Genomic DNA, 16539 nt, shown 5'->3' on the forward strand with positions numbered 1-16539 from the left:
TCTTCTTAAGTGCACATAGAACATTCTCCAAGATAAATCATATTAGATCACAGAACACGTATTAGCAAACTTTAAAGAATAAATCATACCAAGTATCTTTTCTGACCACAGTGCTATGAAAATAGAAATCAACAGGAAGAAAACTGAAAATTTTACCACATGTGGAAGTTAAGTAACACACTCCTGGACAACCAGAGCATCAAAGAAAAAAAAATCAAAAATATCTTGATACAACTGAAAATAGAAATAAAACATATGGGATGCAGCAAAAGTAGTTCTAAGTAGGAAGTTCACAGCAATCAATGCCTACATTAGAAAAAAAAAAAGAAAGACCTCAAATAAACCACCTAAATTTACACACTGAAGAACCAGAAAAGAAAAAGTCCAAAGTTGGCAGAAGGAAAGAGACAGTAAATACCAGAGCAGAAAGGACTGCTGTTGCCAGGGACCCTATCGCCTCTGTGAGCCACTGTTGACCCAAGCCCCCACAGACGACCCTCCAACACTAGCAGAGGATGCTACAATATCCTTAATAATATCCACAGCAACTGTACTTCTAACTGGAGGATTTATTTGAGCTTTATCACAAAGAAGAGCCAGTGCCCTCATCTCACAGTAGAGTTCAGGCCAGAGATCTAGGGCTTCTTACACCCATGTCCTCAACAGAACTGGATTTTACCGTCACAGTGCCTGTGAACATCAAAGCAACCTCAGCCTGGCGAGCCTCACTTTTCAGCAACAAGCTTCCTAGGAACAAGCCAATTCCTTTCCAAGAAAATCAACCTTCAGGAACTCAACTTTCCATCCTTTCCTGCAAACTCCACCACTTCCCGTGGAAACTGAGTCATCTGGTGACTCTCCCTTCTTCCAGTATCTCCTTCACCATCAACACTTTCCACAGTCTGGGCCATCCTGACTTCCAATGGCACAGTAACAGTCTTCGAATTGGCCTTTCAACACCACCCTCATCTGCCTAAGTCAATCATAAAGGTTTTCCCTGAATCCTAAGTAGGAGCTTTTGTTTTCATTTCTTTTTATCTTTTACTTTAAGGAAATCACAAATATACCAAACAGAATTTTGAGGATATGGCCTAAATGCCTAATGAGTTTCCAAGCTAAAACGTACACACACTAGTTGGACATGAAAGAAAGTGAAAATGAAAGTCACTCAGTCGTGCCCGACTCTCTGTAACTCCATGGAGTGTAAGTCCATGGAATTCTCCAGGACAGAATACTGGAGTGGGCAGCCTCTCCCTTCTCCAGGGGACCTTCCCAACCCAGAGATGGAACCCAGGTCTCCTGCATTGCAGGCAGATTCTTTGCCAGCTGAGCCACCAGGGAAGTCCAAGAATACTGGAGTGGGTAGCCTTTCCCTTCTCCAAGGGATTTTCCTGACCCAGGAATCAAACTGGGGTCTTCTACATTGCAGGTGGATTCTTTACCAACTGAGCTACAGGGAAGTCCTAGTTTGACATTACAATGTAAAAAGTATTTTATCTCAGAAAAAAGTAGTATTTTTCCAAACAGCTACATATTTATGTCTTTTTGTATTAAATGTAGGAATTATTAAAGACAGTGATTCTTACCTACGAATTTCTCATGTTTCGTGGTTTCAGCTGTAATGTCCTCTTTCATCTATATCTTTATAATCTTGTTAAGTCTAGCACAAAGTTTGTCAATTTTGCTAATCTTTTCAAAAAACCAACTGTTAGTTTCCCTACTCTTTTATTTTCCTATTCTCTGTTTTATTCATTTCTGCTCTGATCTTTTTTTAACCACAAATTACCTAAGGTTTTATTTTAGTCTAAGGTGTGCTACACTAAGCTGCTTCAGTCGTGTCTGACTCTCTGGACCATCACCCACCAGGGTCCTCCGTCCACGGTAGTCTCCAGGCAAGAATACTGGAGTGGACTGCCAGGCCATCCTCCAGGGGGTCTTCCTGACCCAGGTACTGAACCTCTCTGAGGTTTCCTGCATAGGCAGGCCTGCTCTTACCTACAAATTACCCTGGGATTCCCAGGTTGAGCAAGTGGTAAAGATGCAGGAAACCTCAAAGAAACGGGTTCAAAAAAAAAAAGATCAGAGCAGAAATGAACAAAATAAAAAAATCAGAGCAGAAATGAATAAAATAGACAATAGGAAAATAATAGAAAAAGATCAGTGAAAGTAAGAGTTGGTTTTTGGAAAAGATTAACAAAATTGACAAACTTTGTGTTAGACTTAGCAATATTATAAAAATATAGATGAAAGAAAAGACATTACAACTGAAACCACTGAAACATACAAGATACTAATATGAAAAAATATACAGCAACAAATTACATAATCACCAATAAATTCAGAGGAACATATACCTGACCAAGACTGAATCATGAGAAAAGAAAATCTGAAGAGACAAATAATGAGTAAAGAGATTAAATTAAAAACTTCCCAACAACAACAGGAAAGCCTTTGGCCAGATAGCTTCACAGGCTTTAAAATGTTTTCCACACATTTAAAGAATTAATACCAATCCTTCTCAAACTCTTCCAAAAAACTGAAAAGGAGAGAACACTCCCAAACTCATTTTCTGAGGTAAGCCTCAGAAACATAACCTTCACATCAAGGCCAGATAAGGATACTACAAGAAAACCACAAGTCAACATTTCTGATGAATATAGAGGCAAAAATTCTCAACAAAATACTAGCAAATCAAATTAAAAAGCACATTAAAAGTATCATACACCATAATCATGTGGGAGTTATCACCTGGATGCAAGGATGATTCAATATAAAGAAATCAATAATTGTAATACACCTCATTAATGGAATGAAAGGTAAAAATCATATGATTGTCTCAAAAGATGCAGAAAAGCATCTAATTCAACATCTTTCAAGATGAAAATTCTTAGCAAACTAGATATAGAAGGAATACACCTCAACATAGTAAAGGCCATACATGACAAGTCCACAGTACAGGTAATGTCATACTCAATGGTGAAGCTGAAGAAAGCTTTTCCGCTACAATCAAGAGCAAGACGAGGAGGTCCAGTTTCATCACTTTTATTCAACACAGTACAGGAAGTTCCAGTCAGAGTAATAACTGGACAGGAAAAAGAAAGAGAAGGCATCTAAACTGGAAACGAAAAAATACAACTCTCTCCGATTGAAGATGACCTCATCTTATATACAGAAAATTCTGAAGAATCCACCAAAAATTTGTCAGTGCTAACAAGTGAATTGAGTAGCTTTAAGATATAACATAAGCAAAAAACAGTTGCATTTCTATACAATAAAACAATGAACTATCTGAAAAAGAAACAAAGAAAATGGCCCATTAGCATCAAAAACATCAATACATTCAGGAATAAATTTAATCAGGGAGCTGAAAGATCTATCTGGTATCTATATAACACAAAGATGAGAAACACTGAAGGCACAAATAAATGGAAAGACAGGTGTCCTCATGTATGAGAATAGTTAATATTATACTATACTACCAAACAGCCATATATATATATACATGTATATATGTATATATATGTATATTCATGGCTGCTGCTGCTAAGTCGCTTCAGTCGTGTCCAACTCTGCGTGACCCCATAGACGGCAGCCCACGAGGCTCCACCGTCCCTGGGATTCTCCAGGCAAGAACACTGGAGTGGGTTGCCATTGCCTTCTCCAATATTCATGGCAATCCCCATCAAAACACCAAAGGCATTTTTTCACAGAAATAGAATTCTAAGAAATCCTAAAATTTGTATGGAATCACCAAAGACTCCAAATAGCCAAAGCAATCTTAAAAAATAAAAATAAGGCTGAAGGCATCAAACGTCTTGATCTCAGACTGTACTGCAAAATTGTTTAACCAAAACAATATGGTATTGTCTTAAAAACAGATACATAGACCAATGAAACAGAACAGAGCCAAGAAAATAACCCACGCATATATGGTAAATTAATTTACAACAAAGGAGCAAAGACTACCCAATGGGGAAAGAACATTCTCTTCACTAAATGGTGCTGGGAAAACTGGATGTTCACATGCCAAAGAAAATTACCATGAAATGGATTAAGGACTTAAACATAGGATCTGAAGGCAATAAAATTTCTAGGGAGAAAAAACTGTGAAAAGCTCTTGACCTTGACCTTGGCAAAGATATTTTTGGACATGACAAAATCAAAAGCAAAAATCAACAACTGATAATTACATCAAACTTAAAAGCTCTGTATAGCAAGAGAAGCAACCAACAATATTAAGCAACCTACAGAAGAGGAGAAAAATATATGCAAACCTTCTATTTGATAAGGGATTAACATTCAAAATATATAAGGAACTCATATAACTCAATAGCAAAAAAGAAAAACCACACAAGTAATCCAATTAAAAAAATGGGCAAAGGCTCTTAATAAATATTTTTACAAAGAAAACATACAAATGGTCAAAAAGGACACTAAAAGGTGCTCAACATCACAAATCATCAGAAAAATGCAAATCAAAACCACAATAAGGGAGGTGCCTCGTGGTCTCATGGTTAGGACTTGGTGCTTTCAATGCTCTGGCATCAATTCAACCCACAAGATGTGCAAAACGGACCAAAAATACATAAATAAATAAAGCAGAATGAAATATTTTCTCACATTGTTTAGAATGGCTATCACCAAAAATACAAGAGATAAGAAGTACCGATAAAGGCATGGAGAAAAGGGAACCCTTGTGCACCATCTGTGGTAAGGAAAACTGATACAGTCAACACAGGAAACAGTACGGCGGCTCCTCAAAAAATTTTAACTAGAACTATCATTTAATCCAGCAATCCCACTCTTGGGTATATATCTGAAGGAAATGAAAATACCAGCTTACAGCAAACATTATCCTCAATGGTGAAAAACTGAAAGCATTTCTCCTAAAGTCAGAAACAAGACAAGGGTGCCCACTCTCACCACTACTATTCAGCATAGTTTTGGAAGTTTTAGCCACAGCAATCAGAGACGAAAAAGAAATAAAAGGAATCCAGATAGGAAAAGAAGAAGGGAAACTCTCACTGTTTGCAGATAACATGATCCTCTACATAGAAAACCCTAAAGACTCCACCAGAAAATGACTAGAGCTAATCGATAATATAGTAAAGTTGCAGGATATAAAATTAACACACAGAAATCCCTTGCATTCCTATATACTAACAATGAGAAAACAGAGAGAGAAATTAAGGAAACAATTCCATTCACCATTGCAATGAAAAGAATAAAATACTTAGGAATAAATCTACCTAAAGAAACAAAGGACCTATATATAGAAAACTATAAAACACTGGTGGAAGAAATCAAAGAGGACACAAATAGATGGAGAAATACACCATGTTCATGGATTGGAAGAATCAATATTGTGAAAATGAGTATACCATCCAAAGCAATCTATAGATTCAATGCAATCCCTATCAAGCTACCAACGGTATTTTTCACAGAACTAGACCAAAGAATTTCATAACTTGTATAGAAAAACAAAAAACCTCAAACAGCCAAAGCAATCTTGAGAAAGAAGAATGGAACTGGAGGAATCAACTTGCTTGACTTTAGGCTATACTACAAAGCTACAGTCATCAAGACAGTATGGTACTGGCACAAAGACAGAAATATAGATCAGTGGAACAAAACAGAAAGCCCAGAGATAAATCCACGCACCTATGGACACCTTATCTTTGACAAAGGAGGCAAGAACATACAATGGAGAAAAGACATTCTCTTTAACAAGTGGTGCTGGGAAAACTGGTCAACCACTTGTAAAAGAATGAAACTAGAACACTTTCTAACACCATACACAAAAATAAACCCAAAATGGATTAAAGATCTAAACATTAAGACCAGAAACTATAAAACTCCTAGAGGAAAACACAGGCAAAACACTCTCTGACATAAATCACAGCAGGATCCTCTATGACCCACCTCCCACAATACTGGAAATAAAAGCAAAACTAAACAAATGGGACCTAATGAAACTTAAAAGCTTTTGCACAACAAAGGAAACTATAAGAAAGGTGAAAAGACAGCCCTCAGATTGGGAGAAAATAATAGCAAACAAAGCAACTGACAAAGAATTAATCTCAAAAATATACAAGCAGCTCCTGCAGCTCAAATCCAGAAAGATAAACGACACAATCAAAAAATGGGCCAAAGAACTAAACAGACATTTCTCCAAAGAAGACATACAAATGGCTAACAAACACATGAAAAGATGCTCAACATCACTCATTATCAGGGAAATGCAAATCAAAACCACAATGAGGTAGCATCTCATGCCAATGAGAATGGCTGCTATCAAAAAGTCTACAAACAATAAATGCTGGATAGGGTGTGGAGAAAAGGGAACCCTCTTACACTGTTGGTGGGAATGCAAACTTGTACAGCCACTATGGAGGAGAGTGTGGAGATTCCTTTAAAAACTGGAAATAGAACTGCCATATGACCCAGCAATCTCATTGCCAGGCATACATACACACCAAGGAAACCAGAATTGAAAGAGACACGTGTACACCAATGCTCATCGTAGCACTATTTACAACAGCCAGGACATGGAAGCAACCTAGATGTCCATCAGCAGACGACTGGATAAGGAAACTGTGGTACATATACACAATGGAATATTCCTCAGCTATTAAAGAGAATGTATTTGAATCAGTTCTAATGAGGTGGATGAAACTATTATACACAGTGAAGTAAATCAGAAAGAAAAACACCAATACAGGTGTTTGTCAATGGATTAACACATAAAGAAAATAAGATACACACACACACACACACACACACACAATGGAATATCAGCCATAAAAATGAAGGAAATCCTGACATTTGCAACACAAAAATGAACACTGAAGGCAAGATAAAGAATGCCAAATACTGTGTAAGATCACTCATATATGGACTCTAAAAATGCTCCACTAATAGAAACAGAGAAGACTGGTAGCAGAGGTTGGAAGACGGAGGAAATAAGATGTTCAGAAAAATATAAACTTCCAGTTATAAGATGAGTAAGTTCTGGAATCTAATGTACAGCATGGTGGTTACAGTCAACATTACTGTGCTATATACTTGAAAGATGCTGAGAGAGTAAATATATTAAATGTTCTCACAACCGTCATGATGACAAAATGGCAATTACGTGACATGATAAATGTGATGACTAAGCTTACTGTGGTAATCATTTTGAAATACATACACATATCAAGTTATTCTATTTTACACATTAAATTTGTATAATGATATATGTAAAGTATATCACAATAAAGGTGGGAAAAAATAGAGTAAAAGGATATCCATGAAACTAAAATGAGTGGTTATATGCTTCAGGGAGCAGAAAGAAATGGAGAAGACAGAAACAGAAGTGGGAGCCATATATACTTTATTTTTATACCATGAGAAGTTCAATTCAGTCACTCAGTTACGGCCAACTCTTTGCGAGCCCATGGACTGCAGCATGACAGGCTTCCCTGTCCATCACCAACTCCCGGAGCTTGCTCAAACTTATGTCCATCAAGTCAGTGATGCCATCCAACTATCTCATCCTCTGTCGTCCCCTTCTCCTCCTGCCTTCAATCTTTCCCACCATCAGGTTCTTTTCCAATGAGTCAGTTCTTCACATCAGGTGGCCAAAGTATTGGAGCTTCAGCTTCAGCATCAGTCCTTCCAGTGAATATTTAGGATTGATTTCCTTTAAGATTGACTGGCTGGAACTCCTTGCAGTCCAAGGGACTCTCAAGAGTCTTCTCCAACACCACAGTTCAAAAGCATCAATTCTTCAGCACTAAGCTTTCTTTGTAAGTCCAACTCTCACATCCATGACTACTGGAAAAAACAAAGCTTTGACTAGATGGACCTTTGTTGGCAAGGTTATGTCTCTGCTTTTTAATTTACTATGCTGTCTAGGTCAGTCATAGCTTTTCTTCCAAGGAGCAAGCATCTTTTAATTTCATGGCTTCAGTCACCATCTGCAGTGATTTTGGAGCCCAAGAAAATAAAGTCTCTCACTGTTTCCATTGTTTCCCCATCTATTTGCCATGAAGTGATGGGACCAGATGCCATGATCTTAATTTTCTCAATGTTGAGTTTTAAGCCAATTTTTTCACTCCCCTCTTTCACTTTCATCAAGAGGCACTTTAGTTCTTCTTCGCTTTCTGCCATAAGGGTGCTGTAATCTGTGTATCTGAGGTTACTGGTATTTCCCCCAGCAATCTTGATCCCAGCTTGTGCTTCATCCAGACTGGCATTTCTCATGATGTACTCTGCATATAAGTTAAATAAGCAGGGTGACAATAAACAGCCTTGATGTACTCTACCATGAGAAGGCATTACCTATTTAAAAATTAATGCAAAATAGGACAAAAATCTTCGTGCAAGCAGACAAAAAACAATGTGCAAGCAGAAAAGATATCTTTAATCTTGTAAGAAAAGTTTACTTTCTACTCATCCTTAGAAAAATATTTGAGTATACCCAGTTAAATCTCACAGTGAATTCAAAACTGGAAAGGTACAGAATCCACAGCTTGTAAAAGCTTGAGAAAATCTTAAAGGCAGTCATACAGTACGGGAGAATCCATTTGAAATCAACACCAGGAAACTCTCCTTTGAGGAAGGAGAAAGATTTGACCTCAGACTCTTAAAGAAGGAAATAAAATTCAACATGTACACATGATTTGTCTCTTTGAAAAACACTTCGTAAGTACCAAATATATGCAAAGCACTCATCTTGACACTAGATGAAGAAAATAAATTTATGACGATGTATCTTGGGTCTAGAGTGCTGCAGCAGAGGGAGGCAGGTGGCTAGACTACGAAAAAATAAATGCATAATTATAATGTCACTACAGTGGGGTAAAAAAACAAAAGAGAAAGATATTGATGCGATGTGGAGAGCTTTTAGGGTGGTCAAGGAAAGCATCTCTGTTAAGTAACACTTAGAACTAAACACAAAGAGGAGGTAAGCTTAAAAGATATGTGAGGAGGAGAGTTCTAGGTAAGAAACATAAAATACCTAAGGCAGAGGAGTACTTGATATATTTAAAGAAACAGCAAAAAGATTAGTGTGACTAAGACAAATATGTGTAAGCCAGAAACCCACTGGAGAGTTTTGAGCAGTTAAGCATGTTCATGTATAAAACAGATGACATATTATATAATTTTCTTCCTACTCTCTCCTTATTGTGAAGAGTTTTAACAAAAACAAAGAAATGTACATATGTATAACATTGTTAACTGAATTTTGACTTTTAGAATACATAAATTTCAAAAAAAAAAGATACATAAATTTCAGAAGACAACAATGGCTACAGAATACAAAGTAAATGTAATCAACATCGACAATATAGAATCATATATAGCTGAAAGAGATGTGAAATAGAGACAGGAAGGTGGAAGAAGGGTGAAAGCTTTAAATAACTATTTTACAGAATGGGGATTCAAGAAACACTGTCTACAAATGACAGAAAAAAAGATGTTTAAGTATGTAATTTACAATTAAAGTGACAACTAGAGAGACTGAGAACAGTAACAAAATTTGGGGGAAGCCTATGTCTTATAAATTAGTTAATTTCTCTTCTGTAATAGCAAGAAATTAATGGACAATGCTCAACCTCTGCAAGTCAAGAAAGATAAGAGTATCACAGAGATGAAAGAAATTACCAGACGATCTGAAATAAAACTCGATTAAAAAAGTTTGCTTAAGAGGGTAAGAAAGAAATAAGGGAGTGCAGGATATGTCTGTTGCTTTTTGTTATATTCCATTTTGAACCATTGTTGTTCAGTCGCTAAATTGTGTCCAGGTCTTTGTAGCCTCATGAACTGCAGCATGCCAGGCTTTCCTGTCTTTTGCTATCTCCCTGAGTTTGCTCAAACTCATGCCCATTGAGTCAATGACACCATTCAACTATCTCTTCCTCTTTTGCCCCTTCTCCTCTTCCCTCAGTCATTCCCAGCATCAGGATCTTTTCCAAATGAGTCAGTTCTTCGCATCAGATGGCCAAAGAATTGGAGCTTCAGCTTTAGTATCAGTCCTTCCAATGAATATTTAGGAATGATTTCCTTTAGGATTGACTGGTTTGATCTCCTTGCAGTCCAAGGGACTCTCAAGAGTCTTCTCCAGCCTCACAGTTTGAAAGCATCATTTCTTTGGTGCTCAGCCTTCTTTATGGTCCAACTCTCACATCCATACATAACTACTGGAAAAACCATAGATTTGACTAGATGGACCTTTGTTGGCAAAGTGACATCTCTGCTTGATAATACACTGTCCAGGTCTGTCACAGCTCTTCTTCCAAGGAGCAAGCGTCTTTTTAATTTTGTGGCTGCAGTCACCATCCACAGTGATTTTGGAGCCCAAGAAAGTGAAATATGACACTGTTTCCACTTTTTCTCCCATCAGTTTGCCAAAAGCATATATCATTTTGATTCATTCCCCTCAAGAATGGTTTTGAGTTTTAAAATAAATAATACATTTCTAAACTGTATTTATACATTATTCCACAATCAAAGATAGGAAAAAAAAAAAAATAGCAGCTTAGTAGTCACAGCACACAGGCTTAGTTGCTCTGTGGCATGTAGAATCCTCCCAGATCAGGGATGGAACCCATGTCGTCTGTATTAGCAGACATATTCTTTACCACTTTACCACTGTGCCACCAGGGAAGCCCAACACAAAGGATATAGAAACCAGGTAAATGACATCACAAGGAAATAAACCAGTATTTCGTATGAGGGACAATGTTTAGGAAAATTGACTCCATTTCTAAAACAAGTCAATGGCAGGGACAAAAAAGGGGAAGATTATTCTACATTAATAGGGATTTAAGAGGTACAGCCATCAAAGTATGGATGTCACTTGGATCCTCTTTTGAACAAACAACCATAAAAAAAATATTTTTAAACAATGGGGAAAATTTTATTTTGGACTGTATATTAGATGGTATCAAAAATATATTGTCAGTCATTAAATTATAAAATGCCATTTTGATTATGTAGGAAAAATGTCCATTACTCTAGCACATGAGAATGAATGACCCATCAATAACCAGCAATGAAATGGAGATCCTGTTATGATAATTGTATAGCACTAATGGAACCAGAGTAGTCACAATTTTCACGGATTCAGATTTACAGAACATTAGCTAATAAATTTCAGGTATCTGAAGCTGCTTAAAAAAAAAGAAAAATGCCCATTACTTTTAGGTTACATATAAAAGTGAAATGATATATCTGAGATTTGCTTTAAAATAATTCAGCAAGGAAAAAACATGAACTAAAAAATGTGCCAAAATCTTAACTGCTAAATCCAAGTGCTGAGTATATAAGAAGCAGGACTCAAGTTTTCATAACAAAAATTTTAAAGGACTTTATTTTTATCTGATTAATTTCAGGGTGCTACTAGACATGCAATTCAGAATGTTTAGTACATAATTTTATATATAAATTGAGTTCTGGGAAGAAGTAGAAAATTAGAAGTTATGTGTTCTAGCCATGGGACTGAACAGAATCACTTAGAAAAGTGGGAGGGTGGGAGAAGCCAAGATAGAGTGTTGGTATGTCTAACAGTTGAAGGTGGAGAAGTAGAGAAGTCAGGGAAGAAGACAGAGAAGATGCAGGGAGTCACTGAGATAGAAAGAAAACCAAGAGAGTGTGGTGTTACCAGAAACCAAGAGAAAAGTACTTCAAAAGGGAAAATGTATTCAATGAATGTCTAAAAGTTTCTGGAAAGTTTGGAACTTTCCTAGAAGTTCAGTGGTTGGGGGTCTGCCTTGCAATGAGGGAGACGTGGGTTCACTCCCTGGTGGGGAACTAAGATCCCATATGCCACAGAGCAGCAAGACTCACATGCTGCAACTAAGATCCAACACAGCCAAATAAATAAATACTTAAGACAAAAAATTTCTGAAAAGTGACTAACAGATTTGGAGACATGAAGATCACTAGTGACCCCTCACAAAAGCAGCACCAACAGTGAAAGAGATGAAGGCCTTTTGATCATCATTCTTCAAAAAATCTCCCATATATTTTCCTAAATTCAAAATATGTTTTAATGTAAAACAATTCTCCCATTTTATTACAGTTAGTCCAACCTCTTCTGGAAGCATTGGGGCATTTCCTCAAACATCTGAATACTTAGTATTACAGTTCTCCACAGTTGAGAATTAACTATTACTTACACAGCCATCATGCACATTCAAGGTTGCTTCAAGTTTTAATCTTTGGATAAATTCTCTTCTTCCTGTTTAAAAAGAAAGAACTAAATAAATCAAACAATTTAATGCTTAGAAAAGTGTAACACTGTTAAGAGTCTAGCAACTGACCTGAGGTAGATTCAAGCTCTAATTTGAATGACACTGGGCAAATTAACCCCTCCTTAGCCCTAGTTTCCTCATTAGAGTACCTGCCTACCTCATGTGGTTACTGTTAAGAATTAAGTGACTCAAGGATATAAAGGGCTTAGCACATTATCTGGAACCAAAATAAACACTCAAATATTCCCTTCATTCATTCATTCACCAAATATACTACCTGCTTACTCCATTTCAGGTGGTGTTATAGGAGCTAGGGATACAATGGTAAAATAAAAAAGATTCCTGACTCTAGTTAGCTTAACAAAAGACAATATACAATACGTGACAATACACAAAACGGTATAAGGAAAAATAAAGCCGCTAGAAAAAGACTTAAAGAAGACTGGAGGTGGGTAATACAGTTTTCAATTTTAAACTGGGTGGCAAACAGTGTTTTATAAGATTCCACCTATTTTTAAACACATCTCAATTTCAGAAATGCTAAAATCCTTAAAATTCATTTCACAATGATGAAATGTGACAGGAAAAAAATAAAATCAGCCTCACTGTCCATCAATAGCAGAACAGTTATAATACTTCAAAAGTAGAATAAATTACTCCTTTGAAAAACAGAAACATGTTTCTTTAGGAACGAATCATCTTTACCAAAAATGGACCAAAAAAGCTTCATGTTTATTCAGAAGCTGTAATGAAAAGAAGCTGAATATATGACAAACAGTGGTAATTAGCTAAGAAATCAGGCTGATGAGATTTCAAAATTAAGTTTGACTATGCTCTCTGTATACTGTCACAAGGGACAGATTTCTCTACTACAGTTTTCTTGTGTTCAGTGTGAAAAGCAAGATCTTGAAGCCAAACTGTTTTCTTTGTCCTTGTTTATAACTGGTTAAGATGGCTATATAATGGATGAACATGTGGTTAAAAATTCTGTGTGTGGGGAAGGTGGGAAAAGGGGGATATGGTTCTTATTAGAATAAACTTTTATAAAACAACCTGCAGAAATTCAGCAAAGTATTTTCACAAATTACATTATACTTTATGTATAATCAACTTTCCACATCTGATTTTCAGTTTTGTTTTTTTCTTTTTCTCATTGACTTTATAATTTATTTAGTTGCCCTACTGTCTATTTCAGCCAGTTTTAAAACATTTCCTTCACACTGGATATGTGATATGATTCATTCTATTTTTTATCAAGTTTAATTTTCTATCAGATCCACTACATACTATAATAGTGAAGTGAAACTTGCCCAGTCGTGTTTGACTCTTTATGACCCAAAGGACTATACAGACCATGGAATTCTCCAGGCCAGAATACTGGAATGGGTAGCCGTTACCCTCTCCAGGGGAATCTTCCCAGGTCTTATATGAACCCAGGTCTATACTACAGCCTACATAAACAGACAAATGTATTGATCTGTCTCTTCAAATTGGTAGCAAATTAAAACTGTAAGCCTTCGAAAAGAATATCAAGTTCGCCACCAAATTAATGTGCAATGTCTTCAAGATGGATTTAATTTGTGCCACTTGATAACAACCTTTACTGGATTGTAACTGTCTCTTTCCACTGGCTCGCTGCTTCATAGTTACTGTTTTCCCTTATCCAAATCTGTCCCCAAAAATGTCTTAAAAAAATGCTAACTGTGGTAAACAGATAAAATTTTTAGAAATCTTTCCTTTGGCTGTCAGCTTCTGTGGTAATCTTAATGAGCTGCAAATTAAGAGTTCAGAAATAAAGTATTCAAATTAACATGATGGTAACTAAAATTCATTAAAATGCTAAGAAAAAAGTATTAAAAACTTTTTTCTAAATTTCTAAACATCTGGGTTTGAAAACATGGCTCTAGCCATTTCCAACTAGAGGAAATGGCAGTGCAACATGAGAGAACAGAACACAAAGTGAGTAATTTGAGCAAGAGCTCTCATATATGAGCCTGTACATAAAAACATGCCCTGAGACAAGACAGCTCCCGAATGATATTTTTGTATGTGACTTAGGAGCTCAAAATGACTACTGTCCACACATTCCATAAAAAGGGCTTTGAGAACAACCTAGTATAAACCTCCTCAACTCTTCTGATAATTAAATGCATTACACCAAGAAACAGAAGCTGAAACCTAGGACAAAATAAGAACTATAAGTTAAAAAACTAAGTCTTCTCAAATTAAAACAAAAATAAATTATTACCTATTATCAAGAACTTGGCCTAGCTGTAAGCTAACAAGTTACCTGCCACCATCTTACGGATGCTAGCAGAAGACACAAGACTCCAGTCAGAGGCAAAGCACCATGCTACTCTAGCAGAATGAGCTTCAGGATCAATGGTTCCTCTTGTCCAACTCCCACAGGGCAATGTAGAGAGGGGCCTGGGGGATACTGCACGTGCAATGGCTCCGAACCACAGCTGGAGTACCCTGAACTGAGGGAACCCAAATCTCATATCAAGCAAATCTACCTAACCTTTGTCCCAAAAGACATTATCTTTATTATTCTGGACAATAAACAAATCTGCCTTCTGCTTCACACAGATACTGAATGCTCTATCTCCCAAGGCTGTTCTCTTCAAAAAAAAAAAAAAGTTCTTGTAAAGACAGTCCAGAGCAAAGAAGCCAGTGCCTCTGCTCAAAAGATGTACAGAAATACAAAGGAGACGTGGAGAACTGTCTCCCAACTATTACATATTTATTATGGATCAATGTACCTACCATTGTGGCTTTCTATTCAAGTGTTTCTGGAGCCCAAGCTGCCTCATTTAATTCCATCTCTTTTACATTCTATTCTATATGATAGATTGTAAGCTGCATTAAAAAAAAAAAGGAACACTCTTTTGTTGACTGAAGTATCCTAAATGCCTAGAAGAGTGCCTAAGACAATGTAGAAACTGAACATAGGTTTTCTGAATCAGTGAGTAAAATAATAGGATCATAATACTTATTTTGCTCTTTAACATGTTTCCTCTCAAAAAGCTGAACATCTTTCATTGCAATACTGCTCATATTTAATGGTTTTGTAACTTACTAAACTGTTTTGTAACTCATTTATTCACGTACCTATCCCTGTTATTAGACCATGAGTTGCTTGGGACAAGAAATGTTAGGCTTAAATATCTAACTTGGATCATTACACATGTATATGGGGCAAAACTTAACAACTCAGGGCCTTAGTACTATATTTGTAAAAATTTTATATTTGATGGGAATAATACCATCAACTTCATAGGCTTATTGTCATAAGCAAATTAATCAGCATATGCAAAACTCATAGATATGTCTGATCTACTACAGACACTTAAGAATAGTTCTCTCCTAAAGGGAACCCTCCTACACTACTGGTAGGAACGTAAATCAGTTCAGAAAAGAAGGGAGGTTCCTTAAAAAACTAAAAATAGAGCTACCATATGACCCTGCAATCCAATTTCTGGGCATAGAGCCAGAGAAAAACATGATCTGAAATGATACATGCACCCCAATGTTCACTGCACCAATGTTTACAATAGTCAAGACATGGAAGCAACCTAAATGTCCATCAACAGATGAATGGATAGAGAAAATGTGGTACAATGGAATATTACTCTCCAAGTAATTCTGCTTCTTTGATTGAACTCATTTATGATTAACACTTTCAGCAAACTAGCAACAGAGGGAAACTTCCTCAATCTGATAATAAGCACCAGTAAAAGACCTAAAACTTATATTTAATAGTGAAAGACTGAATGCTTCCCATTTAAGATCAAGACAATACAAAGAAGTTTCACTTTCACCATTACTATTAAACATGTTCCTGGAAGTTTTAGAGATAGAGATAATGTAAGAAAGAAAAAGAAAGGTACATACTTTGGAAAGTAAGAAATAAGAGAGTCCCTACTGAAAGATGATATAATTTTCCATGTAAAAAATCTCCTGGTATATACCTCAAAACCTCAAAAGATGTATATACAGAGTACATCATGTGAAATGCCAGACCGGATGAAGCACGAGCTGGAATCAAGACTGCTGGGAGAAATATCAATAACCTCAGACATGCAGATGACACTACCGTTACGGCACAAAGTGAAGAAGAACTAAAGAGCCTCTTAACGAAAGTGAAAGAGGAGAACGAAAAAGCTGGCTTAAAACTCAACATTCAAAAAACTAAGGTCATGGCATCCAGTCCCATCACTTCATGGCAAATAGATAGGCAAACAATGGAAACAGTGATAGAGTTTATTTTCTTGGGCTCCAGAATCACTGCAGATGG

The 16539-nt window shown here is 36.5% G+C and overlaps 1 protein-coding gene across 14 annotated transcripts in view; it reads right to left on the bottom strand.

Moving 5' to 3' along the window:
* DCAF6 (DDB1 and CUL4 associated factor 6) overlaps positions 1–16539 on the bottom strand; it is a 179441-nt gene that overhangs the window by 129784 nt on the left and 33118 nt on the right. For 13 of the 14 annotated variants that reach the window (XM_043449957.1, XM_043449940.1, XM_043449924.1 and 10 more), the window contains exon 2: positions 12168–12229. The exons of the other annotated variant lie outside the window; for it this stretch is intronic. In XM_043449957.1, the coding sequence (XP_043305892.1) occupies positions 12168–12229 (62 nt within the window). The remainder of the gene's footprint in view (positions 1–12167; positions 12230–16539) is intronic. 14 annotated transcript variants of the gene reach the window in all.

This window comes from Cervus canadensis, chromosome 2 (genome assembly GCF_019320065.1).
Source record: "Cervus canadensis isolate Bull #8, Minnesota chromosome 2, ASM1932006v1, whole genome shotgun sequence".
NCBI lineage: Eukaryota > Metazoa > Chordata > Mammalia > Artiodactyla > Cervidae > Cervus > Cervus canadensis.